Source organism: Falco naumanni, chromosome 3 (genome assembly GCF_017639655.2).
Source record: "Falco naumanni isolate bFalNau1 chromosome 3, bFalNau1.pat, whole genome shotgun sequence".
Classification (NCBI taxonomy): domain Eukaryota; kingdom Metazoa; phylum Chordata; class Aves; order Falconiformes; family Falconidae; genus Falco; species Falco naumanni.
The window spans coordinates 107,859,894-107,885,098 of NC_054056.1; the positions used below are offsets into that span (position 1 = coordinate 107,859,894).

The 25,205-nt window shown below is 46.0% G+C and overlaps 1 protein-coding gene across 28 annotated transcripts in view; it reads right to left on the reverse strand.

Moving 5' to 3' along the window:
- Positions 1 to 593: 593 nt before the first annotated feature.
- The window catches only part of SCRIB (scribble planar cell polarity protein), a 116,886-nt gene continuing 92,274 nt past the window's right edge, over positions 594 to 25,205 (reverse strand). For 24 of the 28 annotated variants that reach the window (XM_040585407.1, XM_040585380.1, XM_040585385.1 and 21 more), the window contains 11 exons: positions 23,188 to 23,235; positions 22,783 to 22,948; positions 19,952 to 20,120; positions 18,345 to 18,434; positions 17,843 to 18,031; positions 13,471 to 13,635; positions 12,650 to 12,789; positions 12,161 to 12,198; positions 11,231 to 11,305; positions 8,433 to 8,484; positions 594 to 2,942 (listed from right to left, as the gene is read on the reverse strand). In XM_040585407.1, coding sequence (XP_040441341.1) covers positions 2,782 to 2,942; positions 8,433 to 8,484; positions 11,231 to 11,305; positions 12,161 to 12,198; positions 12,650 to 12,789; positions 13,471 to 13,635; positions 17,843 to 18,031; positions 18,345 to 18,434; positions 19,952 to 20,120; positions 22,783 to 22,948; positions 23,188 to 23,235 — 1,293 coding nt within the window. In that variant the 3' untranslated portion in view covers positions 594 to 2,781. The other 4 variants (XM_040585386.1, XM_040585392.1, XM_040585398.1 and 1 more) reach the window with 4 other exon arrangements.

A 25,205-nucleotide genomic window follows, 5' to 3' on the forward strand; every position in this document is an offset into this window, starting at 1 on the left:
GAGTGTCTCTGTAGTTAACATCAGTACTGTCTTAAAGCTTGTAACACTGGTCAGCACCTTGTAGGTTTTTTTCCCTCATCCTTGACTTTACCTCCCTCCCCTGTATGCCATTAAGCTGGGCACTGTTTTTTAAATAGGTGTCAGTGATGAGTGTGATAACTAAAGCAGGTATCCCACAGATATCATCTCGCTTGTTTGCCCCTGTTTCCTTTCCCCACTATTATAGCTTCTCTGGAACAGAAACCTCTCCTCCTCTCCCTCCCCACCCCAAGAGAGAATCTGCCACTTCCAAAATAAGGAGTCCCTTCCAACCTACATAAGAGATGAAGCTAACAGCTGCTGGTTTAGGTTCTCTTCCTCCCTGTTCAGCACAGATGCCAGCTCTCTACCAAATTTACGAGAGTAGCATGTGCTCATCTTGATGTTCCTGCAGCTGTCAGTGATTTAGATGATCAGTGATTTCTGCACACAAAAGCAGGAAAATCACTAGTATGCCTCCTACCTTACAGGGTGACTGTATGTCAGAGGAACCAAAGTGTTGATACAGAAATTGCAGGCTTCACACAGGGCTAAACCACATTAACTAAAGGTTCTAAAATGTAAAGTAAACTTTATTATCCTTGAACCACAAAATAGATTTCTTTGGTTGTACAAATTTCACTAGTTACAGTCTTGATGCGCTAATTTTCCCTCAGAGTCTCTCAGAAGAGAATGGGAGAGAACCCAGAGCCTGGCACCAGGTACCGCAAAGGGAAAAGAAAAAAAGAATCACAAGTTAGTCACCAAAACCAATCCAGGATTGTTTCCAAAATTGCTGTTGTTAAAAAGCAAATGCTAAAATCAGATTTAAAAAGGAAAAGCTCAAATTGCTGATGATGGAAGCAGCCTTAGCTGCAGTTTGAGATTATCAGAGTTCCCCCTTCAAAGCTCTGTAAAATTAAAACATATGAAGTCAGTTAAAATGATCCACTGGATTTTGGCATGAAGGGAGATTCTCAACTAAAAGAAACTGCATCCAGTTCTTTCATTCAGCAAATATACAAGCAGAAGTGCCTGTCACTCCCAAGCCACTTTGAGTCACTGAAAGGCTTAAGGTCCAACTCTGGTCTTACTGCTGGAGGGGTTCAGCAGAGAGCACCAATGTTATCAGGGTAGACAGATCAGATTACTGACAAGCTCAGATGCCTTTCTCCTTACTAGAGGCATTTAAAAAAAAAAAGAAAGAAAGAAAAGAAAGAACAGAAAAAAAGAAGAAAAGGGATGTTTTACTTCAGTAGTGGGCAGCAGAGACTGATTTCAGAGCGATAAGCAGCATCTGTCTCCTCCACATCTGCAGAGCTCACTTGATACAGAATCTGTTCACAGCCCTTGTTCCACTCATGGACACCAGGAATCACACCCCTGCTCCTTTTTCATTTTCTTTTTCTCCTCTTGCATGGGCAAGCATGTATCTTCCCTGTTCTACATGGAAAGGGGTCTGAAGCCAACAAGTTGGCAAAGAGTAGAATTGTGTAGTTATTGCAAGGTATAGGCCAGACCCACCCTACTTCATTGTGCTCCCTGCCTGGCCGGCGCTCCTTGAAAGCCCCACACTGCGCACCCCCGTAACGTCACGTTTCATTTCACAGCTAGCGGGCAACACAGTGGACTCACCCGCTAGTATCCTCCTACCTGTAAGACCCCAGGACTCCTAACCTGACCCCAGCATCGCCACTTCCTACCCTTGCCCATTTCCTGAATCCTAACCCGCTACCTTATCTGCTGTTTATACCTCCTATCTCTGCCACCATATCCTAATCCCCAACTATTCTGCTCTCTACTGCTGTCACACATGCACACTGCTAGACTCTTGCTACAGCTGTTCGGCTCCTTTCTTGTTTCTGCCCTGGTTCACCAATTCAGCCGTGGTGCTGACAGAAGACAGATACCTGGCCTCCTCTGCCACTCCGTGCAGTGTGCTTGCAGAGTGGGTCACACCGCGTGCGAGGGATACACGCAGTTACGTGTAAATCCGGGTAGGTACCTGTCCCCCAGAACAGCACTAAATACTGGCAGGAGCAGTTTGCTACGTGGGATAGATTGCTGCGCTCACAGAGGCAAGTGGCACAGAGCTGGCACAGGCTCCTGCTTATCCAGTTGTCTTTGCTTGAGCACACAGGTGTCAGTGTCAGAGGGAGGCACTTCGCTGAAAATTTTTTTTGTTTTCTTTTGTTTTTTTTGCCTCCAAGCTACCCATTTCCACATACTCCCAAAAGAAAGTGAGGTGACATGGTGTGGGAGGTGGAAGGAGATGCTTTTTGGCAAAAGAATGGAAATTAAATAGGAGCAAAGGCAGGCTGGACCTTCCTTCTAATTCATACCAGAGTAGAAGCTCCCACATTAACCACTAAAAAATCCAAGTTGAGGAAATAACAGCTGGAGCCCAACACACTCTCACACTCATATGTTCTCCCTGTCCTACCCTTCCCCCACACACAATATTTACAGGCTAACAAGCTGCAGCTGCCCACTGTCCTACCCACACCTCCTCTCAATTTGCCATCAGTAAGTCTAGTATTGTCCCATCTTGTTTAGGACATGCCCCAGTGCATTATTGGGTGAGAAAAGAGGGCGGTTCACAGCCTTGAAGGAAGTTAGTTGACCACAATGCTCCCCGGGGTGCTCAGTTCCCATCCAGAGTCCAGGAGGCAGCAGTGTGGGCAGTCCAGTGCTATCCCCGGAGCACAGGAAGCTCAAAAAGCCTGTGCTGGGCTATTCCATCGCCCAGGTGCATCAGATCTTCTACGTCGGGACAGCAGCCTCCAAACTGCGCCGGCTGTGTCGGAGTTTGCGTTTGCTGCTGTACAGGGCCATTTCTTCAAGTGCTGATGAAGTCGGTGTTGATGAATCACGCGTTACTAACATGTCCTCTTCCTCTGGCTGCCCGTCCTGCTCCTGGGGAACTGTGTAGACAAGAGAAGTTAAGTTTTTAAGAGCCAGCGTTAAGTATATAGCTGATCCAGTTAATGCTGACATAAGGGTGCCGAATTTGAGACACGGCTGAAGTCTTGGTGATTTACAGTAATCCCACGGCCAGGACTTTTAGGTGATCTGTAGCTCAGGTAGCGACTACTGTGGATTCTGGGAAGGAAGTCACATACGTGGGAAGATACTTGTCCCTAATACCCACGATTCACTGAAAATTATTGAAAGTGCCAAGCCTTAGGAAAAAAATCAAGTATACTGAAAGGACCCAGGTGTCAGCCAGTGCTCCAACCATTTCACTGGTTTCAGTACAGCAGCATGCACTGAAGAGCAGTGTGACCACCAGTATGGTAATGCCACAGCCAATGAGAGACGTGAGCATTTTGGCCTTGCTTAATGCTGAAGTCACACGACAAAGTCCTTTCTGTAAATTTAAGACTGTGACTTGGGTTCCTTGCCGAAAGAACTTTCCAGGAAAGATCCTCTGGCAGGGCAGACTCTCAGTTAACTTGGTCTTTTAGGATGTGTTCTGTACCTAAAGCACACTGCTGTTACGGTGGCTCCTCACTCTCCTGAAAGGAGCTGGTAGAGCTTATCTGACGTGCTCTGACATACGCCTGGAACATCTGCCCTTTGCCATAATTTGGCTGGAGCAACTGCTGTGAGATACTTGTGTAAGAAGTTCCACAAAACCACAGATTTTTCCCTTCGAGTGCAAACTGCCTCCTGGGAAGCCTCTCTAAAGTCTCTGAACATAGCACAGGACCTCAAATACAGAAATCTATGAAGATACATCAGATCAAAGGTGCAAAGTCTGCTCAGCTGTACCCAGTGGCCCACCCTCTGCTCTAGAGACAGACTCCAAGATGCAACGTCCCCCTCGTCACAGTACCCAAGTGCGAGTACTTGTTACGGTTCAGAATGTTTCCTGAACTATTAACCCCAGCATTACCCCGTGGTTTGAAAAGGTCTTAGAAACAAATAAATGCGTGTGACTGATCTCACACCTTGAAAGGGTAGTGGGATTGGTAAACAGATGACTGACTTCCAAACAAGGCAAACGGGTACAAAAGAAAAGCATGGGCACATGCAGATCAAAATCCAGACTGGGGGGGGCTGGGGGAGGAAATATGGCTTAGAGGGAAGTCATTCCTTTTAGACCCTCTTAGACTAGAATTTACCAAAGGAGCAAGCAAACATGCAAGTCAAGTGATCTCAACACACCACACAACTTTTAAAAATGTTTTGATTGTTCCTCAGCCAAAGCTCTTACTGAAAACAAGCTGCCAAGGGATAAGGCAGCATGTCCTTCAGTGGGTAAGTAGTTTAAACACAGGAAAAGCATAGGAAGATATGACCTGCTGTCACATCATAGAGCAGCTGTCTGTATTAGGGTCAGTATTTGGTAGCTAACAAGAAAGAGTAAAAGTGATGAACACTGTATTGAGAAAACCTGCTGACGATACCGAGCCGTGTATCAGGGCAGTCAAATGAAACTCAACTACAAAAAAAGGGTACTAGGATTTTACAGAGTTAACTGGGCAGTGGTGTGGAAGGTGAAATTTACTGCAAATGTGAACAGATTCAAGAAAGAAAGAAACAATTCCAAAATTGAAGACTTCTGGCTTAGAAAGCGCCAAACTGCAGATTGTTGCAGCCTGTAGTATTCTAGGAGGAATCACTTTATGCTTTTCTTCTTTTATGTTTTTTTCTTGGCATTCCCAGTGGCTCACATCAGACACAATATCAGACTAGCCAGAACCTCGTGCTGACCTAGCAAGTTTATTTGTACGCTACTGGATGATACTTAAGATCAGTAAAAGTAATATAATCCCAATTGCATATAAAATGCAGCATCCTTAAAATAAGATTATGGTTCTGCAGTCATTAGGGGGAGCTTTCTGAAAAGACCGGCACACTTCTCAACAATACCATTTCACTTTGGAGGATTAGATACCGGAAAAGATGGGAGAAGGTACACAGCACCTTCTGCCACTGCATAAACTCATCGTATACCTGCACCTGCAATACTGCATGCAGCCCCGTTCTACTTCTCTACTTAAAAATGGCAAGGATGAAATAAAAAGGGTCCAGAGTGGGTAGCAGAATGATTCCCACAAAGAAGAACTAGGATTCTTCAGCCTGGAAGAAAGATAACCAGTATGATATGGTACTGGCCTACATAAATGGTACAGAAAGAATCAGTAAGACACAGATACTCACTGCATCCCGGAAAACCCAAGGAAATTATCATGAAACAGAATTACAGTAAACAAAATGCCTAATTGTGGAACCCAATGCCACAAAGCATCAAGAAAGATTAAAAAAGAATTAGGATAGTGTTACAGAGGATCATTCCACTGATAATCTAGATACAATACCTGGCTCAAGACACCCCTACTTAATAGGTGATTACAGAAAATTGAGAATATGCATCTCTGCAAGCTCATTTTCTTTGTTTCTTATAGTCTTTCCCAAAGAACTCACTTCCTGCCAGACAGGATACTGGTGTATTCTGAGCCAGTACAGGCCTCCTGCCCCATGAGAGAAATCAGAAAACACTAGAAGAGAGCACAGGCATTGCAACTAGTATAAATCTAGAGATTCTAATTTTGTGAAATTTCGGCATTTTGGTGGGAAAGAATCTCTAAAATGGAAGTCTGGAGAACAAAAGGGTGGACGCAAGTCTTTGGAGAGGTGACTAAAAAGGCTGGATGGGGATAAATTAATGGTATGAGAAGGTGGAGAGATAATCTTTCATTCCTACGTGTACATGAGCTGCTGAGCTGAGTCCTAGACTCAGTAATTATACAGTACTAATTAGTCCAGTGTAGGACTAAAAGATACTTCTCCTGTATGAATTGCTGTAGATATTAGACATCCCAAGTGGACAAAGACTGTGAGGACAGAAGTAGTTTCTTACATACCATAAGCAGGTACCCAGTAGTAAGTGCAATTCAAAATTATCAAGTGTGTATTTCTGCAACCTGATGGCTACAAGATAGGAAAGACTCTAAATCAAAGTGAACTGAAAAAGTTATGTCATAAAGCAAACACATCCCATGGTGCCGCCCTAAAAATGTTATTATGAAGTTCAATAAATTCATGGCCTCTTGCAAACCTTGGAATAAATGTTTTTAAACACATTTAAAAGATGATGACCATGAAGTCATTGAGTCTTTAAACTAAAAGACGGTAGATTTAGATTAGATATTACAAAGAAATTCTTTACTGTGAGGGTGGTGAGGTGCTGGCAGAGGCTGCCCAGAGCAGCTGTGGGTGCCCCATCCCTGGGAGCTCAAGGCCAGGCTGGACGGGGCTGGGAGCAACCTGGTCTGCTGGGAGGTGTCCCTGCCCGTGGCAGGGGAGTGGGACTGGATGGTCTTTAAGGTCCCTTCCAGCCCAAACCATTCTGTGATTCTGTAAGTCAGACCTGAGAATGCAAAGATTCTTAAAGCTCATCTGCAATGGACAAAAGAAAATGGTGTGCTTTGACAAGATGTTCAGAAGAGAGAGTTGCTAACGCTTTCCAGCAGTCAGCAGTAAGATAACCTTGGAGTTTCTGTTATAACGCTCTTCTAGCATAAAATTTAGGAATTGCTTATGAGTTTACCCTATGATCAAAAAAAGCCATAAATCCATGACCAAGGATAATTCTGATTAAAATCCCAGTGTGTGTAGAGGCGTACAGAGAAAAGGTGTCACTAATCATAGCAATCAGATCTCTTTAAAGCTGTATTAAATACACACAGCAGTGAAAGGCCTGATAGGAGACGTCAAAGTGGTGCCTGAAATGCTGGGAGTTGCAAATGAAGCTGTGGGAGTGGGAGGGGAACACACACACAGTGCTGTTTCGAACGAGTTCAGCATATACTCCTTTGATCTTTGGTAACTGGTTTCCTTTCCTCTTCCTTCTACACTGAAGAAAAATGGGAGTAAAAAGCACTCTAACAGTCAAGTATTTTCCCAGGTATTTTATTCCAACTATTTTCTCCACATATTCGGAGAAGGGTATCTGAAAAGAGACAAAACCAAGCCTAGCAGGAAGCTGGAACCGATGCAAGAAAAGGATCTTTTAAATTCCTCATAAAGATTTTATAACTTGCCAGAATCTACGTAAAAAATAAAAGCCTGTATGTTGGCTGGAATGCTACACTGCCTGGAAGAATGAGGCTGGGCAGAGGGGGTGGGGAATCTAAAAAAACACTTGAGAGCTTTGTCCCATACCCAAAGAGCTTAGTTGCATCCTCAGCTGCTATCCTTCCAAACTGATTTTGGAAAGCCTGCAGTTTTTTGGTGCCTCACACACATCACAGCCTCATGCAGTGGTGAATTAAGGATTAAGGACTGGGTTAAGAAACTCTTGATAGAGCATCACATTCTTGATATGGCTTTTATTCTGTTTGAGGGCAACAAAGAGCAATGCCAGGCAACTGCGAGGTCTGAAGCCCCTAAGCAATTTCTGATTATTTCCCAACCCTTCAGTGCCCTCCTAGTTATGTACGCTGACTGAAGGGACCACCTCAAGAAAATATCCCGGGGCTGAGAGGTTTACTCCAAGCGATGAGGAACAGCTGTTGTTCTCTGCAAGGAAGTTTTTCTTGAGTATCTGTGTAGCAGAACCTCCTTCTAGAAATGGCCCCCACATGGATCAGCTGTCTGGAGTGCAGCCTTTCTCAGAGAGATTTACCAAGGTAAGAGATAAATTTTCCTTGCCTAAAATTAAAGCGGGGAAAAAATAGCTGCAAACAGGTAGAAGAAAACCAGCATCAACTGCTGAAGGCAAGAGAAGTACTACGAAGGCGCAGGCCGGCCCTGCTCCACACTACTACTACAGCCACCTAGAATGAAGTGAGAGAGAGTCTGAGCCTGTCGATTATAGCTGGGGACAGAAACACATCCCGTAGTTAGGACGGCCTGAAGAGCCACAGCAGTCACAGCTTTAATGACTTTTTATTTAGGTAACCATCCACGCAGATCCACAAGCACAGACTTGGAGAGTCACGTGGGTACTCTCAAGCACCCAAATGCTCTCGAGTCTTAAACCAGGATGAATTTATTTGCAGGTGCCTGCTGCACGCAGCGAGGTTCTTTGCTCTAGCAAAGGGGGCGCAAGGCAGACCCTCAGCAATGGATGTTACCCACTTAAAGCAGGGGACAGAGGCCAAAAATTCCCATCCACATTCTACCAGCACTCTTTATTCCAGAACACAAAACCAGAAGAAAACGAGGCATGCTTGTTACACACCATTCTCAGCAAATTAGCCATCACTAAAGCACAATGCAAATATCCTACCCAAAACTGAATGTGGCAAGTTTGGAGGTTTCATTCTAGAATGGACAAAATAGGACATTCATTCAAGAAGCAAGAAGTTCAAGTCCTCAGGGTTGATTCCACAAGCAGACAAAGGGGAACCCTCTAGAACTGTGGCAGGAAGCAAGTAGTACAAAGATAACCATGAGCTTACCTGAGTTATTTCTGTCATCTATGTGTCTGAGATCATCAGCTGCATCAGGTGACTGCAAAAGAACAGAAGACATGAGCATCCACCTCTGTAACACTAGTGCCAGGTAATTCCACACCTCCAGCCTTCCAAAACACTACAGAGAACCTTTCACCCCAAAGGCACTGGTGATGCAGCAGCCAGGGCATGACCCTCAGTAAATGCACACGATTACAACATTAATCCTCTGCGCTGAAGCCAAGCAGCCCGCTGCCTGAACTGCAGGATGAGGTGTGTGGCTGCCCATCACAGCTCTCCTCCTTTTCCTTGTGTATGGCTAGGGAGGAGAGGATAGGAAGCGACGTGAAAGGCAGCAAGCGTAAAGACTACAGAAAATGAGTAGAAACATGGGAGGAGAGCAAAGACATGAGCTACATTTCCTTGAGAGTCCTGGATCCTAATTCTCCATCTGCACAGTTTGCAGGCCTAGCTTCTTAGGCAAAATCAACGTTCTTCTTTATATTCAGGTGTGTAGAGAGAACTGAAGTGGGATAGGAAGCAGTTACATTCCAATGGATGGCAGAGACAGCTTTGGAGAAATGGCTAAGTGAAACCATGAAACTCCACCAGCTCCTGCAAATTTTAAAGCCTTCGCAAAATGAAGGCCACTCCAACAGCCAGAGCTGTCTGCAGCTCATCAGACCAGAGTGACAACACCATGAGAAAACGCCTTTGCTCATGGTCACAAACTTGAGGTGGCTTGAACACCAGCACTACTCTGGGGACAGGCGTAAATGTGCCAAGCTGCACACGTTTTGCCGACATAAGAGAATTTCATCTAGCTGTATACAGTGCTTCAAGGACAGAAAGATCAAACTGTTCTGTTGGGGTATTCTGTTTGCTTCGAAAGCGGCTCCATTTGTTACCTGCACTATTCTTTCTAGGTTTGCACACAATACTTACGCTGAGCCGAACATTTCTCCGAGCTACACAAACGCAAGGATAGGGTTTCAGAAGAGCTCAGTATTCAGCAAGTTTAACGCCGCCAAACTCATCTGAAAGTTCTGGCCACTACTGATCAAAATCTGTCTTTCAGGGGTCGTCTTGCTCAGCTCAAGAGCACAAGTGAGGAGTAGCTTAATTTTTCTTTAGTTGTAGGATAAAGTATGGCGGCTCTATACACTTAGACGGAAAGCATTAGGGAAGTTTCACGGCTGTGAGGGTGCAAGAAGCCCTCATTTCCATATAAACTTGCCTATTTTGTGCAAGCAGCAAAATTGGAGGAGGCGAGAAAGAGGGGGAGATTCTCAGCGAAATTAGTGCTTTAGAAATAAAGTAAACATATAGTAGAAGTCATGCTCTTCACAAACAGCAGACAGCAGAGCACAGGGGGCTGTGATGACTCCGGCACGCATCGCTGAGGAACACAGCTCAGCCAGACTAGCACTGCACTGATCCAAAGTGAGCGACACAGTCGTGCGACTATGGCCAGGAAGAAATACTGTCTTTTAATTACTGCACTGCTGAGAGAGGTCCAGAGGAACTGCCAGATGATTTGGAGCTGTAGCCTCCTTTGGAGGCACCTTCTCAGCTGCATGAAGACACAGTGCTGCACTGTGGCCTCAGTAGAGGCTTGGAGAAGCTGAGGTAGTCCAGAGCTGCCACTGGGGTTTGAGTGGCCAGCCCTCCAGCTCCCTCGGTGCAGAACATGGACAGGTGCACAGCCCAAAAGGGAAGGGATTCTTGGTGAAAATGATGACTACCAAGGGTTTAGCGATACCACCAGCGAAAGAAGAGTCAACCAAGAATACGCATCAAATAATGTACAACTGCCTGAGAATCCTCAAACTGCAGCTCTGCTAAAGTCTGCCTGGCTTTGGGGATGACACCTTGGACCTGGGATCTTTGTGTCATGACACCAAGTTAAAGCTCAACACATCAGTACTTGCTAGCTCTCCACACACAACACAAACCTAACTGCAGGTATCTGCTTAATTGTCTATACAAAACAAAAAACAAAGCCCAAAGAACTAAAAAAATAAAAATGTAAAAAAATAAAAGTTACAGACATACAGTATCAGCTCAAAATCACGTGTCACAAACGCAATCAGTTCATGACTAACCCAGACAATACAAGAAAGGCAGTTCATAGTCCTGGACAACTGATGCTAGGTGGCCGCGCTTGAGCAGTGCGGCGGGACAAGATGACCTCCAGAGGTCTCTTCCTACCTCAACTGTGATTCTATGACAAAACAGGGTAAATAAAAGGAGGTTCTTTTAGGAAGGAAAACCACCTCGCCATGGTGCTCACCCTTGGAACTCGGGGTCCTCTTACCACGTGATTACTTCACAGTTCCTCTACAGCAGAGTTACAACATACGAGAATTGTCACCACAGCTGCTTCTCAGACAGGATGCTGGATACATTCCAGTTTGAAGTTAACATTTGCTCCACTTCGCAATCTGTTGGCAATCATTTTCTATAGTTTTTTCCTCCCTTTTAGTTCCCATCTTTCACTTAAAAATGTTTCAGGATCAATTAAGGTGAAGATGTAGCTGCTTTACATTTGCAAAGCTTTTGTCATTAATTTTAAAACCATCTGGACCAACTTTTTTACAATTTCTCTTGACTGAAGCCCCCAGTAAACCCTCAGTTATACAGCATGGCCGGTTGTCATTGCCTCCCAGACAGCCAGGGCCTTTGAGAGAGGACTTCCTCAAATCATTCAACCTCTGCTCTGAAGGTCATCATTCATGTGCAGGCACTTCCACCAAACCAAGCCCTAACCAATCTAACGAGATGGTGCAGCATGCAGTTTATACCTGGATTTCATAAACAGGTTTGGAGGAAGGAATAGCAGCAAATTCCCGGTAGTCAAACTTCTTTTCAGATATGGACTAGAAGGGACAGCAAAAGAGAAGAAACAGAGAAGAGAGAGTAAGGGGAGAGAAATGGATGGAAAACCAGTAGCAAGCTGAGCAATCTATGCAGAGATAAAAGTAGAAGCAAAGCATCATTCTCAGTGCCAAGAGTGGCTGGATACAGCCTCTGAAAATGGGGCGTCTCTGCCAAAATGTCTTTTTAGCTGTTCTGGTGCCAGGACAGGGGTTCCAGGTTACAGAGAAAACATTATGTGCTCTGGTGAAATGCATATGCACACCAAGTTAGGTAGGAAACCTTTTTCCATGGGAAAATTTGTGACAAGATTCCTGATGGCTGTAGCACAGTCAGGATTTCAATCTAGCGCTGGCTGTATTGTGTGACCTTGGGCAAAACCAGGTCCCCTCTCTGCATAGCCGCCTCCACTCTTCTGTTTGTCTGTCTTACCAATTTTGACAAGTTCCCTGCAAAATGTCCTGTTGCATTTATACAGTGCTTAGAAAAAGCAAAATGCTGATTTCAGCTTCACTTGTCAGATTCACGATGTTGAGGAAACAAGGGGCCAAAGTTGCTGAAGTCAAAAGCTTTCTGAATAGGGAGACGAAGAACTAAGAAAAGGATGAAATAATAAAACAGGGAAACAGAAAACAGATGTCACATCGTAGTTGCAAAAAAGGGGGGGTGCCTCCATCAACGCGTATGCCATAGTTCCATCCACTGTGGCCCCTTCACAGTCCCATCTGTCAGACAGCCAGACCTGGCTTAAGTCCAGGATCCCACAGCCCAGATGCACAGTCCACACCCAAGCCGAGTAACTGACAAAACCCAAGATTATAGGCAAGATAACAAAAGCAAGCAGAATTATGTCATACCAGCCTTCCCGGTGAAGTGACGTTTCTGGGACTGCAATCTGCAAAAGAGGACAGAACAGCAGTATTTAGTGACTAGCTGTGTTATATGCAACACTTCCCTGAATCTGTCCCTCCCATTTAGCAGCATTTAAATGTGTGTCCCAAGTGGCCTGGTTTCAGCGGTTAAACCATGACAGTGTGATAAAAGAGTATGCTCAGGAAAGAAACTGCCTTCTCAGAACAAATGCCTCTTTCCTCTTTTTTTTTTTTTATATATAAAAAAAAAAAGTCACGATGCTGGTTTTATTTCTGCCCTGGTTCCCTGGAACCATACGGCAGATGTGAGGTATGGTTCATACCATATCCTATGCTGAGAGATGTCATATGCCCCAAAGGACCTTCCAGTCTAGGCTGAAGAAGGAAATTGCTTTCAACAGGTCTGCTTTCAAGCAAGTTAAGCTAGGGAAGCATTAACTTTTTTCCCCGGAGATAGAGGCAGCTATACAGTACCTTCCAGTGGTGTTGGTGATGGGGTAGGAACAGGTGAAGGTGACTCTGCCAGCTGCTCCAGTGTGCTGCGTTTTTTCCCCTCCTTGGACTTGGCAATAACCATTTGGGCTTTAAGAGCGTCCTGTTCAAGTGATTTCATCCTGCCTCAGAAACGAGGGAGGGAGAAGAAGACATCAGACTTTGCCTTCTCGATAAGAGATCATGCCGCCTTCTGTGCCCAGCAGCCAGACTACAGTCAACGGGCTGAGTGCAGAAAGGCAAAAATAAGCACCCTCGGTTCCCTGAGGCAGACAGACTTTCAAAGCAGGAGAGGAGAACCGCTTGGCTTGCTGTCATCCTGAAACACACATGCCATCACATGTGTTGAACAGACAGAGCCTAGAGCTAAGCATCAACGCACTGAGAAGCTGCAGGCCTTTCCAGAGGTGCCATATACGATGGGAGAGCAACCCAAGGTGGGAAAAGAACCGCAGGGGCTCAAATGAGTAGGATCAGTTCTCAGAGCTTTGTTCTCCTCTGTGCTTTCAGTGTGTTGCCTCTTAACCCTCTTCAGCCATCAGGAGACTGTGCAATAGCTCAGAGAAAGCCGGCTCAGCCCTCAGAAATGTCCGCTCCCTTCTCCCAAACAGACCCAGCATCCCCCCTCGTTCTCATTGAGACAACTGCCGGTAGTCTGTGGGACCTCAGGGAAATGAACACCAGCAACCACTAACATCTCCTCCCTACCCCTAGCAGGGCACAGCTGGGAGCACTGCGTTAGGATGCAGGGATACAGACAGGACTGTTAAGCATGCAGCTGGCAGGGAGGGGGCTGTGCACACCTGGATTGGCCTCCTGACCCAGGGATTCTTGAGGCGTGACTCTGCATTGGACTAGACATCTGAGCTGGCCTGGCCCCGGGAGCAGGTGCCCGTTGTCGGGACTGGTACAGCTTCCTGGCCAGATCCTGCTCGTACTGTTTAATACTGTCTTCAAGAGCTGAGGATCTGAGGAGGAGGAGGAGGAGGAGGAGGAGGAGGAAGAGGAAGAAGAGGAGGAAGAGGAGATGATGGTGATGAACATCGCAGCAGACAAGCGCAGGGAAAGAAAGAAACAGATACAGGAACATACCCTGGCAAGGAGAAATACGGGTCTGATATAGGGGTCGCCTTGATTAAAACAGGCTCCTATATCTGATCCTGTGCAACACCAACTGCTGCCGAAGCAGGAACCTCCAGAGGGCAATCTGGGATGATGTGCCCAAAGCACAGGCTGTCAGAGCCTCAGCATCTAGAGACTGCCCTCCTCGCAGGCTAGGAGGAGAGGACTAGAAACACCCAGCAGACCAATGGAAAAGGCCCAGGAGGTAGTTACAAAGAAGTGTGTATGTGTGTACGTGTGAAGCAAACTGAGGGAGTACAGGGCATGAGTGTGCGTGCACACGTTTGAGAGTCTCTTAGTGTACGTTTGCATACATACATCTGACCACCTGTTAGCATGCGCCTTGTTTGACCACCAGAAAAGGGGAAGCAAAACGGACAAGCACATTACAAAAGGTCTATTTGCCACAGGCCCTGGAACACATGCAGTTGAAGAGGTGAGTGCATCTGTAAAATAGCATGTGCATGGTAGAGAACTGCCAAGACGCATATAGCCCTTGCTGGATACCTGCCCCCCTCGGTATATGCCTGTACCTTCTTAACCACACTCCTCCTATGGCACGAATGCCAGCGGTTGTGTGTGCCCAGAACACTTATGTAGCATGGGTCCCAGTGTGTTTATTTCAACAGAGCACAGGGGTGTGTGCTGGGGGGGTGGGGGTGGGAAAGGGGGGGGGCGCATCACATGTCCTGGCAGAGCACTGATGACACAGGGAGAAAAAGGAAAGCCCAAGAAGGTGCAAAACTGATGGGGTCACGAGTGACAGCACACAGATCAGAGAACTGGAAAGAAGCAGAAGATAGAAGATTAGAAAGAAAGTAATAAAATCAGTGGCATGCATTTAAAGAAAATACAGGTTAGTGAGGCTGCAGCGCCATGTGCAGGGCCATCCAGTCCTCTCTCCCACACAGCACACACAGTGCTGCCTGGGGGCCTCTGGAAATAAGACCTGAGCCCTGGCTGCCATCATGTCACTGTGCCTGGTCTAGCAGTTACAGAAGAGGGATCCTGAGAAGACCAGATCATCCTGAGAGATCTGTGGTAGGAGGGAACAGTCCGTCCTTGTCTTACAAAAGGAACATATCATGGTGACTGACTGATTCCTGCCAATGCAAAAATAAGCAAGGCCTTAACCCTACCCAAGGATCAGCCAAGCACTTCTTTAAGAACTGAATAAAAAGCTACACCTTGGTATCAGAAGCGAAGCGGAGGCGAGGACCTGGTCTGCAGAACTTAAAACCAGTCACACGTATCTGCTAACTGAAAAGCAAGACAGGTGCAAGTAGCTTCTCCTTCTCATATACTCTTACCTCTAAAAGGCTCTCCCTTCACTAGTTAATTTTCCATGAAGAAAACACGCTTAGAAGAGATGAGACTGAAGGTTTGGAACGCAGAGATCTCTTTCCTGCCCATAGTGGACAAAACCACCATCCTCAACACTCATTAACTCTTCTACAGTGTAATGTAGAGCTTTTACTGTGCCCTAAGCAATTTCAGCAAAATCCTAGCTAACCCAAAACCAGTAATGTTAAAGGAGCAAATCATGCGATCATCTAAAAGAATCCTGGCCCCTTCACCCAGCATTTTTCAGGATTTCTTTACCTGCTGGCAACAGCAACAAGTTCATGGAAGAACACAATGTCCTGAGGCAAGTGGTGTACATTCTGCGACAAGAGCAATGTCCTTGCAATGAATGGCTTTGCTTTCAAAGGTTTGTGCAGACAACATCATAGTTCTCCTTCCTACACTCATCTCTAACAAAGCTCCTGTTCCTTGGATACATTAATGCTTAGGAGGAATCAGAGCTGACATTACCTCATAAAGCCTGCCCCATCGTATGAGGAAATATGCATGGGAAGTGGAGGCACGTGGGAGAGAAAATCCTGCGTATCTAATGGGGAAGGGATGACAGATCAGCCCGTACTGCCTCTCCAAGCACAGCGATGCTGGCTTTCAGGAGGAGAAGCCTGACAGACAACTTCTGTTTTCTTGGATCAAATACAACAGTGGAACTTCTATAGGTGCAAAGACTGTGCAGCAACTCTGTGCAAGGTGTCTACCCCTGATGACACTGTGGTGCTTAAGCACACCATACTGACAGTCAGTTTTGTATTTAGTCAGCGCTCGTTGCTTTACTGTGAGACAGAGGAGTGCTATTACAGCCCTCTCTCCATGCATTTGCAGCACAGAGGGACTTGGTCATCTGTCCAACATTGTAAGAAAGAATATGCCAGAGCAAGAATTTGGATCTCATCATCTCAATCCCAGACAGCCTCTTCTGCGTGATCGTTTGTAAGCACACACTTGGCTCCACAAGACCTACACAGCTTCTAGCCCTGTAACACAAGGGCAATGCGTCTGTTTTGGCAGGCATTGTTTACAAATTCTCTTCCATTTCTATTTTTTTAAAAGGGTTGTTCCTGGCTTAACATAAAGACACAGAACTTCCATTTGCAAATGATGCCACTTAAAAAGTTGTGACAGAAACCATGGAAACAGCATCCACTAGAACAGGTGTCGGATGCCAAATACAGTGGAACACTGAGTGAATCAGAGCAGGGAACAGAATCCCCCAGTCTTTGAAGCATGTAGTACAGGGTACTACAATAGTACAGGGTGGAAACAATCCTGCCAGAGCACACACTGTTGCCACCCTGACTCACCACTCTGCCTGTATGCAGACAGCCCCATTAGCAGGGAGCTGGGGAAGGAGAGATAACTAAGTATAGACTCACAGAGTAATTCAGGTTGGAAGGGACCTCTGGAGGTCACCTGATCCAAAAACTGTTTAAAGCAGGGCCAGCTTCAAAGGTCTAACAAACGTGCTACAAGATGACAGAAATCAATCTTTTCCAAATCAGGGTTCCATATAACAAACAGGCTTTCTAGTGACCTGTTCAGCTTTCTGACATTACAGGGCTGTGCAGTGAAACGGAGGCAGCATGTCAGAAGAAAATTTCCAGCTGAGACAGACCAGGCAAAGGATTCATCCAAGGCAAAGAGCTGGAGCATATCAAGAAAGTTTTTTTTGAAGGGCAAAAGCCCTGGTACTAGGAACATTAGCCCAGCTCTAAATAAACCCTAAGAAGGTCTGATACATTATCAAGTAACAATGAGTCTTTGTACCTCAAAGCCCTGGATATAATTAGTCAGCTCTCACTGAGGATTCCACTGTGTATTTCTTCATCCTCAGAGCCTCCCCAGAAGACAACAGCACCATTATCATCCACGTCTAAGCACAAACACTGGAATTGCCAAGTGATATCACAACTCACGGTAATCCCTCCAGCGTCATATCTAGGAGGCTGGCATGGATGAGTCACTAGCAGCCCTGTTCCTCTAAAAGCTCTCATTCAAACCCCAAAAGAGACTGTTTCAGATTGTCCTTTGAATGCCTCCTACAGAAACATTATGGGAAGAAAACTATAATTAGTTATAGGAGCAGCTCAACTAATTTTTGGAAGGAATTATATGAGATAGTAAATGCCTGGACTAGCTTCAGGTCTTAAGTTCTGAGATAGAAAGTTCTCTATCTTTCAAAACAACTTTTAATCACTCTTAATAGCTGACGAAACAGCTTGTGTGGATAAGAATGCCCTTGTTTTGCTAATTTCTTGGCCTTGGCAAGTTTCCCAGTATGTGAAACACTCTTTTCATTTTTAGTAAGTCACCTTGCAGCTTCAATAAATACCATCTTTTTCACGTGGTACAAAGGAGGTGGGAAGCTGTGTGCTGAGAGGGAAGGAATACATTCACTGTCACATAAAGGTGTTTAAGTTAGGTTTTTTAATAAAACTCCACTGTCTTCATGATTGTGCAAGAGCTGTTGAAAGACAAGAGACATCTCACCCATGTAGCTGTCAGAAGCAGATGAGCTCAGCCAAGCGGCGGATGCTTTGCACTGTTTGAACGGAACTATATAACCTCCCCTAAACACCTGACTCCGGAAGGCTTATTTGTTCCCTGTTTTAATACCACTTAATCCAAAAGACATGCAGCAGGTCCCCTTTTCCTGAACTAGCCTAGTGAACAGCGAAGGTTCTTCTGCCTCACCGTGCTGCCCTCCACATCGCTCGTTTCTCTGCCTCCAAAGCACGACGTTCTGCTGGAGAAAGCTCCTTCTCTTGACCGCTCAGCAGCTCGGGACTTTGCATTCGCAATCGCTCCTGGTGCCGCCGTTCAGCTTTGGCTGTCCGCACAGGTGCCACTGGATCCCCTGCTCCAAGATATAATGGACTCAACCTGGGCAGAGAGAGAAACAGTGAAAGGTACGCTGGTCTGGTCCACCACAACTCTTTATCTGCCTGTCTTCAACATCAAAAGGCAAGGACTGACACCCTCAGTCAACTGTTAAGTATCAAATCCAAGGACATCACTGGGGGAAATTGGAAGGACACATAAAACGGGTCAGTTTCTCCTAAGAAGATGGTTCCTATCACAGTTTCCCCTTCTCCACAAAAAACTTCCTCTTACACCCTATGTCTGCTAAAAAGGAGAAGCCATCTGCTCCATCACCTGTCAGCTCCTAGGCAAAGAACATGCCTGATCCACTTACCCAGACATAGAGTTGGTTCTCTGTTCAGGCTTGATTCCCTCTTCCAGTGAATTCCTCTGTGAACTGTTGTTCTCATTGACCTCAAAGGGCCTAGAGCAAAACAAGCACGTCAGCTAACAGCACAGGGTGGCAGACGCAAGAAAGGTTTGGAACAGATCCAAGCCCCAGAAAGCAACAACTAGTTCAGTTTGAAGACACAACCCTTAATGATTTTGCTCAACAGCTGCTTCTCCATCACTGCAAGCATTTCCTTGTTGATTTCATAAATGTTCACGCTAACATCAGAACTCATGTTCTACATTTTGGAGGTTAACCATCCCCTAACACACGCACACACGCTTCAAACGTGTTTGCTGACAAGTTCTTGCAGTTCTAGCTTGGCTCTTTCCAGCTGCCATTACCTGATGGGCAACCTGGCTGTTTCCAGCTTTTCCCTTTGCTGATGTCTGATACGCATGAATGTTAACAAAGGAAGACCCTCCTGGGTGGGAAGTGAATGCATATCTGGGATAGGGACAAATCCTGAGTGACCTCAGCACAGTGATTCTCATTGTAGCCTCTCTATGTGCAACTATGAGCACAGTGAGGCTTTGTGCTCATAACCGAACTGCTGCAAACTTTAGGTCATCTGAGCTGTAGTTACCATCCCCACTCAAGTTGTGCACATGCAGACACTGCTCGGTTTGATCTGTAATGAAAGGAGGACTCACAAGCCTGTTTTCCATGGGTTAAGAACACACACAGTTACTGTGGCTCAGTTGGCAGTGAGAAAGTTTATCACGGCTCCAAGTCCTTATTTTTACTGCTCTAGTTGATTCTGATTAAATTTCAGTTTCTGTTCTAGCATGACAAAAAACTATTTCAAGAAACGCAAATTCAGTCAACTCCACTGCACCCCCTTTATTCAAGCATAAATAATAAGCAACTGAAAGTTAGCTGATGGATCCAGCCTTACTGTTCTCTAACTTCACTGCAATATGAAAACAGCAGGGACGAGTAGCCCCTCACATCAAACCAAGCAGCTGGTTAGTGTTTGGCTGCTGTCCTTCCTTAGGGCTGCCCTGTCAGCACAGGAGGTGGAAAGTCTCAATGCACTCATTATGTGAGAAGTTCCTCAGCAGAGACTGGACAGAAACAATGGAGAGAAATGAGATTCAAAATGACAGGGTAAGTGTTTTCAGCTACTGTAAGACTAACAGTAAAAGTGTTTGTAAAGAGAAGAAGTCTGTACCAAAGACTCAGAAGAGAGAGTCAGATAAGGACAGCTTCAGCTTTATTCTCCTGCAACCTATGCCTCAGAATTAGAAAAAGAACATCAAGGCAACCTGGAGGACAAGTCCAGGAGAACCCGGGAAACAAAAGCCTAAAAAACCCCAGATGTAGGTTCAGCATCAGGGCTTATCTTGAACCAGCTGTCTCTGAAAATCAACATCCCTACATACCCAAGTGCACAGCTGAAGGAGATGTTCTTCCAAAAGAGCGAGCTGGAAAAGCCTGCCCATTTCTATGCCAAAGAAGAAATACTGCCAAGCTGTCTTGCCTGAAAATTATTGATACTGGGACACCTCTGACATGTGGGTGGTACCGAGCTACAAGTCTTGTCTTACCGAGTTGCTGGAGCCTGGACACTCCTTCCATTTAGTCTCTCGATCTTGTACTCAACTCCTTCAATGATGACACTGGACTGCATGCTCATCTCAGGCACCTGTTTTACCATCTCATCCTCTTCTGCCTCTTCCTCCAATAGAAGGGTACGTTTCTGTTGCAGTTTTCGAGCTGCCAAAACAAGGCAAGACTCATACCACAAAAGCACTCGCGAAACACCCACAAAGATGCAACCTCGGGCAGGCCCTTACGCTTGCTGTCCCTGCAAGTTTGTGGTGGTTTAACTCCATACCCTCTCCACGGGTGCCTTTGTTTCTCCTCCACTCCACTAACGGTGCAGATGCAACAAACTCTACACCCTTCCCTCTGTCCCTCCTTCCTAATTCACTGAACGCTCTTCCTGGATGCTCTACAGAACAGATTTCCGACAGTTCATCATGCTGAATGTCCTCATCCTCAAAGTATAAATTGTGTGCACTCTTTTACCCCATTCCCAAGAGTGGGCAGCCCTAGAAATCTGCATACATGTGTTGAGTCTGATCTTCCTGCGCGCCTCTGGGAGGGACCGAAGCCTGGAATGCTGGTGATGGGTCTCCACCCTGGGAAGCAGAGCGGGGGAACCCTCAGGCAGGCAGACATAGCTCACAAGAGAATCGGGGACAAAAGGGACCAGGCTGCTCTCTGCAAGGCAAGAGAACACTTTGCAGGCAACCAGTGTTCTTCAGGGCTCAATTCTAGGGCCAGCTCTGTTGAATATTTTTCTCAACCATCTGGATGCAGGAGTTGAAAGCCCCATGAGCAAGTCTGCTGGTGATACTAAACCGGGAGGTGCTGTTGACTTTCTCAAGGGACATGAGGCCTTGCAGAGGGACTGGGCAATCATGAATAGCATAAAATCTAACAAGCACAAACGTTGGATTCCACATATGGGACAAAGTAATGCCAGGCACAAGTATAAATGGCGAGAGGAACGTCTGGGGAGCAGCCCTGCAGAACGGGACCCGGGGGTGCCGGCTGGCAGCAGGAGCCAGCAGTGTGCGCTGGCAGCAAGAGGGCAACCTGCATCCCGGGGGGCATCAAACACAGCAGAACCAGCCGGTCAAAACAGGGGATTGTCCTGCTGTATTCAGCGCTAGTGCGGGCTCACCTTTAGTACTGTGTGCGGTGCTGGGCCCCACCAGAGAAGGATGTGAAGGTCATCATACAATCACAGAACGCTTTGGGTTGGAAGGGACCTTTAAAGACCATGCAGTTCCAACCCCCCACTGTGGGCAGGGACACCTCCCACCAGACCAGGTTGCTCCAAGCCCCTTGAGCACTGCCAGGGATGGGGCACCCACAGCTGCTCTGGGCAGCCTTTGCCAGCGTCTCACCGCCTTCACCGTAAAGAATGTCTTCCTTACATCTAATCTAAATCTCCTCTCTTTCAGTTTAAAACCATTCCTCCTTGTTCTATCGCTACAGGCCCTCATAAGAAGCCCCTCTCCAGCTTGCCTGTAGCCCCCCTTTAGGTACTGGAAGCTGCTGTAACGTGCCCCTGGAGCCTTCTCTGCTCCAGGCTGAACAACCCCAGCTCTCTCAGCCGGTCCCCATAGGAGAGGTGCTGCAGCTCCCTGAGCATCTTCGTGGCCTTCTCTGTATTCACTCCAACAGGTCCATGTCAGTCTTATGCTGGGGGCTGCAGAGCAGGACATTAAGTCTTATGCTGGGGTCTCATGAGAGCAGAGTAGAGGGAGAGGATCCCCTCCCTCGCCCTGCTGGCCACGCTGGGTAGGGCTGGCCTTCTGGGCTGCGAGCACACGTTGCCGGGTGCTGTTGAGCTTGTCATCCACCAGCACCCCCAATTTCTTCTCCACAGGGCTGCTCCCAACCCATTCTCTGCTCAGCCTGTACTGATACTGGGGGTTGCCCTGACCCAGGTGCAGGACCTTGCACTTGGCCTTGCTGAACTCCATGAGGTTCACACACGCCCACCTCTCAAGCCTGTCGTGGTTCCTCTGGATGGCATCCCTTCCCCCAGCATGTTGACAGCACCACACAGCTCAGTGTTGTCAGCAAGCTTGCTGGGGCCACACTCAATCCCATCATCCATGTTGCCCCCAAAGGTATTAAACAGCACTGGTCCTGATACAGACCCCTGAGAAATGCCACTTGTCTCCACTTGGACACTGAGGTCCTTGAATGTGTCCAGAGGAGGGCAACAAAGCTGGTGACAGGGCAGGATGGCAAGTCCTGTGAGGAGCGGCTAAGAACTCTGGGTTTGTCTGGTTTGGAGAGAAGGAGGCTGAAAGACGACCTCATTGCTCTCTGCAGCTTCCTGAGGAGGGGATGTGGAGAGGGAGGTGCTGATCTTAATGGTTGGACTTGGATGATCTTAAAGGTCTTTTCCAACCTAAACGATTCTATGATCTCTTCCCCCTGGGAGCCAGGACCAGGATGCCTGGAAATGGTTCAAAGTTGCATCAGGGAAGGTTCAGACTGGACATTAGCAAGCACTTCTTTAGCAAGAGGGTGGTCAAACCGTGGAACGGGCTTCCTAGAGAGGCGGTTGATGCCCCAAGCCTGTCAGTGTTCAAGAGGCATTTGACAATGCTGTTAATAGCACGCTTTAACTTTTGGTCAGCCCTGAACTGGTCAGGCGGTTGGACTAGATGATCACTGTAGGTCCCTTCAGCTGAAACAGTCTATCCTATTCTGACCTGTCTACCATAACTGCAAAGTGGTAATGCTGCATAGCCTTTTTTATTAAATATTTTAAAAACAACTCTCATGCCTCCCACGGAGAAAGGATTCACTTAACAGGGAAAATATCCTTGGGCAGATTCTAGCATACCTTCTTCCTCTTTCATTTTCTTCAGGTCATCCTCTCCTACCAGGGAGACACGCTTCGGAGGCTTATCCATCTGCTGTTGCTTCACCTCAATTTCAAAATACTTCTGCCTCTCGCGGAAGGATCTCTGCTCAGGGCTGTGCAACCCACTGGGGCTGTGCGTGGCCACCTGCAAGAGCCACACCGGTACTGTCCACACAGAGTGACCGAGCCAAACCTCTGTCCCCACATCACCCCCAGCACATGCCCCGCGCTCCACCCCAGCCACGTGCTCCACACCCTCTTCCTCCTCCCCAGCCCTCCCCCTGTGTGCCCTCGCTGTGATCCTGTCTCCACATCCGCAGCCATGAAAGCCTGAATCCTCTGCGAGTCCCCATCCTACTTCCAGCTCCAGCCACCACAACTCACCTCCAGGGCAGTTTTGGGATTCTCTGTGCTGGTCTGACCAGGCAATTCCTAAGAATACAGAGAAATGGACACGTTCTAAAAAGAAAATTTTCTACCACCACCCCTGCCCTCCTGCCAAGTGTCACCAATGGCACATAAACAGCAGCAGTTCCAGACATTAGCTGATGGACTGATTCACAGAACAGTCCCAGAATTAAACCAAGACTATGACACTTTAGGCTTAGCATTCGTCAGTAATAAGGACTTATGATAAATTGAGGGCTAAACAGAAACAAATGGTGACAACTTTTAAAAGGGCAGAAACTCAAAAACATGGGGAACTAGGTGAAGAACTGGAGTAGGGGGCTTAGCTTAAGATGCAGGAGGCTAGTGGTTTAGACTTTCTTTAAAACAAAGATGCAACTATCAAAAATGTATTTCTAAGAAGCGAAAACACTGTCAGGAAGGAAAGAAGTTCATATTTACCAGAATAAATAACAGAACACTGGATGAGTAGAACTAAGGGGGCAGAAAAAGAAACTGATTCACAAAATCCACCTGTGAACCAGAAATCAGTAAGGGTAAAATGAGAACTGCCAAAAAGCTATTAAAAATATGAAAGTTTTTTAATTATACAAATGAAAAGGAACCATGAGAAGAGAGCAAGTAGAGCAAGTAGTGACTACCCTCAATTTCAACTTTATTCAAATGCACTCCAAAAACTAACAGAAAGTTTTAATTTTTCCTAAGTAAGGAGCACAATAACAGAGAAGGGAAGAAGAAAAAAGAAGGATTCTAGCTAAGATGCAAATGTCTGCAAATAGAAATTATTGCTGCTAACACAGAAGAAAGCCTAAGAGCTCAATACACTCACCTGCAGGAACAAGATAATCACTGTTCAACAGTTCTGAATGAAATGACTTGTGAAATGGCAAGTCTGACAAGCATGGAATTTTAATTTGCTTGTTTAATTGGGTGGCAGTTCATGTCTAAAAAATAGCTAATATATCCTTAAAATCAAGAAGCAGAGAAAAAAATTTCAGCAGCAGAGCTATCAGTCTGCTCAATATCAACAGAAATATTCACGTATGAATATAATTAAAACAAAAATAAATAGAAGAGATTAAAATGGAACAAGTGCAATGAAGATTAATCTTATATCCTCCTTTATAAATAACTTCTCAAACAAAGAGGATGTATAGATTTGTCTGAGATTTCAAAGATCAGTTTTGTGACCAACCTAGCTTAACATTTTCACTGCCAAATTAGACCTGGAAACCAAGAAGGCGTGAATAAAATTTGTGAATGGCAAAGACCAGCCTAGAGATTCACAGAAATGCAGACTTGTCCGAGACCTCTGCAAATTATGTCATTCATCCCACGCCATTGAATGGGGATTAGCATCGTCAAAATTCAAAATAGTTTGGAACATCATCCTGGAATGACAGGTTCATTTGAAGAGGATTAAAAGAATTTAATTTAATACTGCAAAATACAAAGTCATCTACTTCAGGATCAGTAATTGTTCCTTAAACCAGGATACACCAGCTAGAGACTATGAAGCTGGAGAAATGATCTGCGTACAAGATACAACCTGACTCATCAACTTAGGTCATCTGGTGGGTCACAGGTGCCAACAGAGACAGGTTCCACTTCCTCCTCATCCTGGACCTGGCCAACAACAACTCTAAGCTTCTACTGACAGTCATCCCACTCTGAGTAAATCAGTCTAAAAAGCTAAAATGACCAAAAATCAACCCTACAAACACTCAAGTAAGACTTGTGACCAATGTTAATTTAGCAAACCAGATCAGTATGTGGCTAGATGAGCACCAACACAAGACAAGGTAGACAGTGGGAGGACAGGATTAGCTTAGATAAAACACAAAGTTGCTGTCACAAGCCACTGCAGGAATAGCCACAGCTCCCAGTATAGTGTGATAATTAAAAAGGTAAGCATGATCTATTGACATGTAAGAAAAGGTATTGGCAATTAAGATGCAGAAAGAAAGAAAAAAAGAAAGAAACAAACAACACAG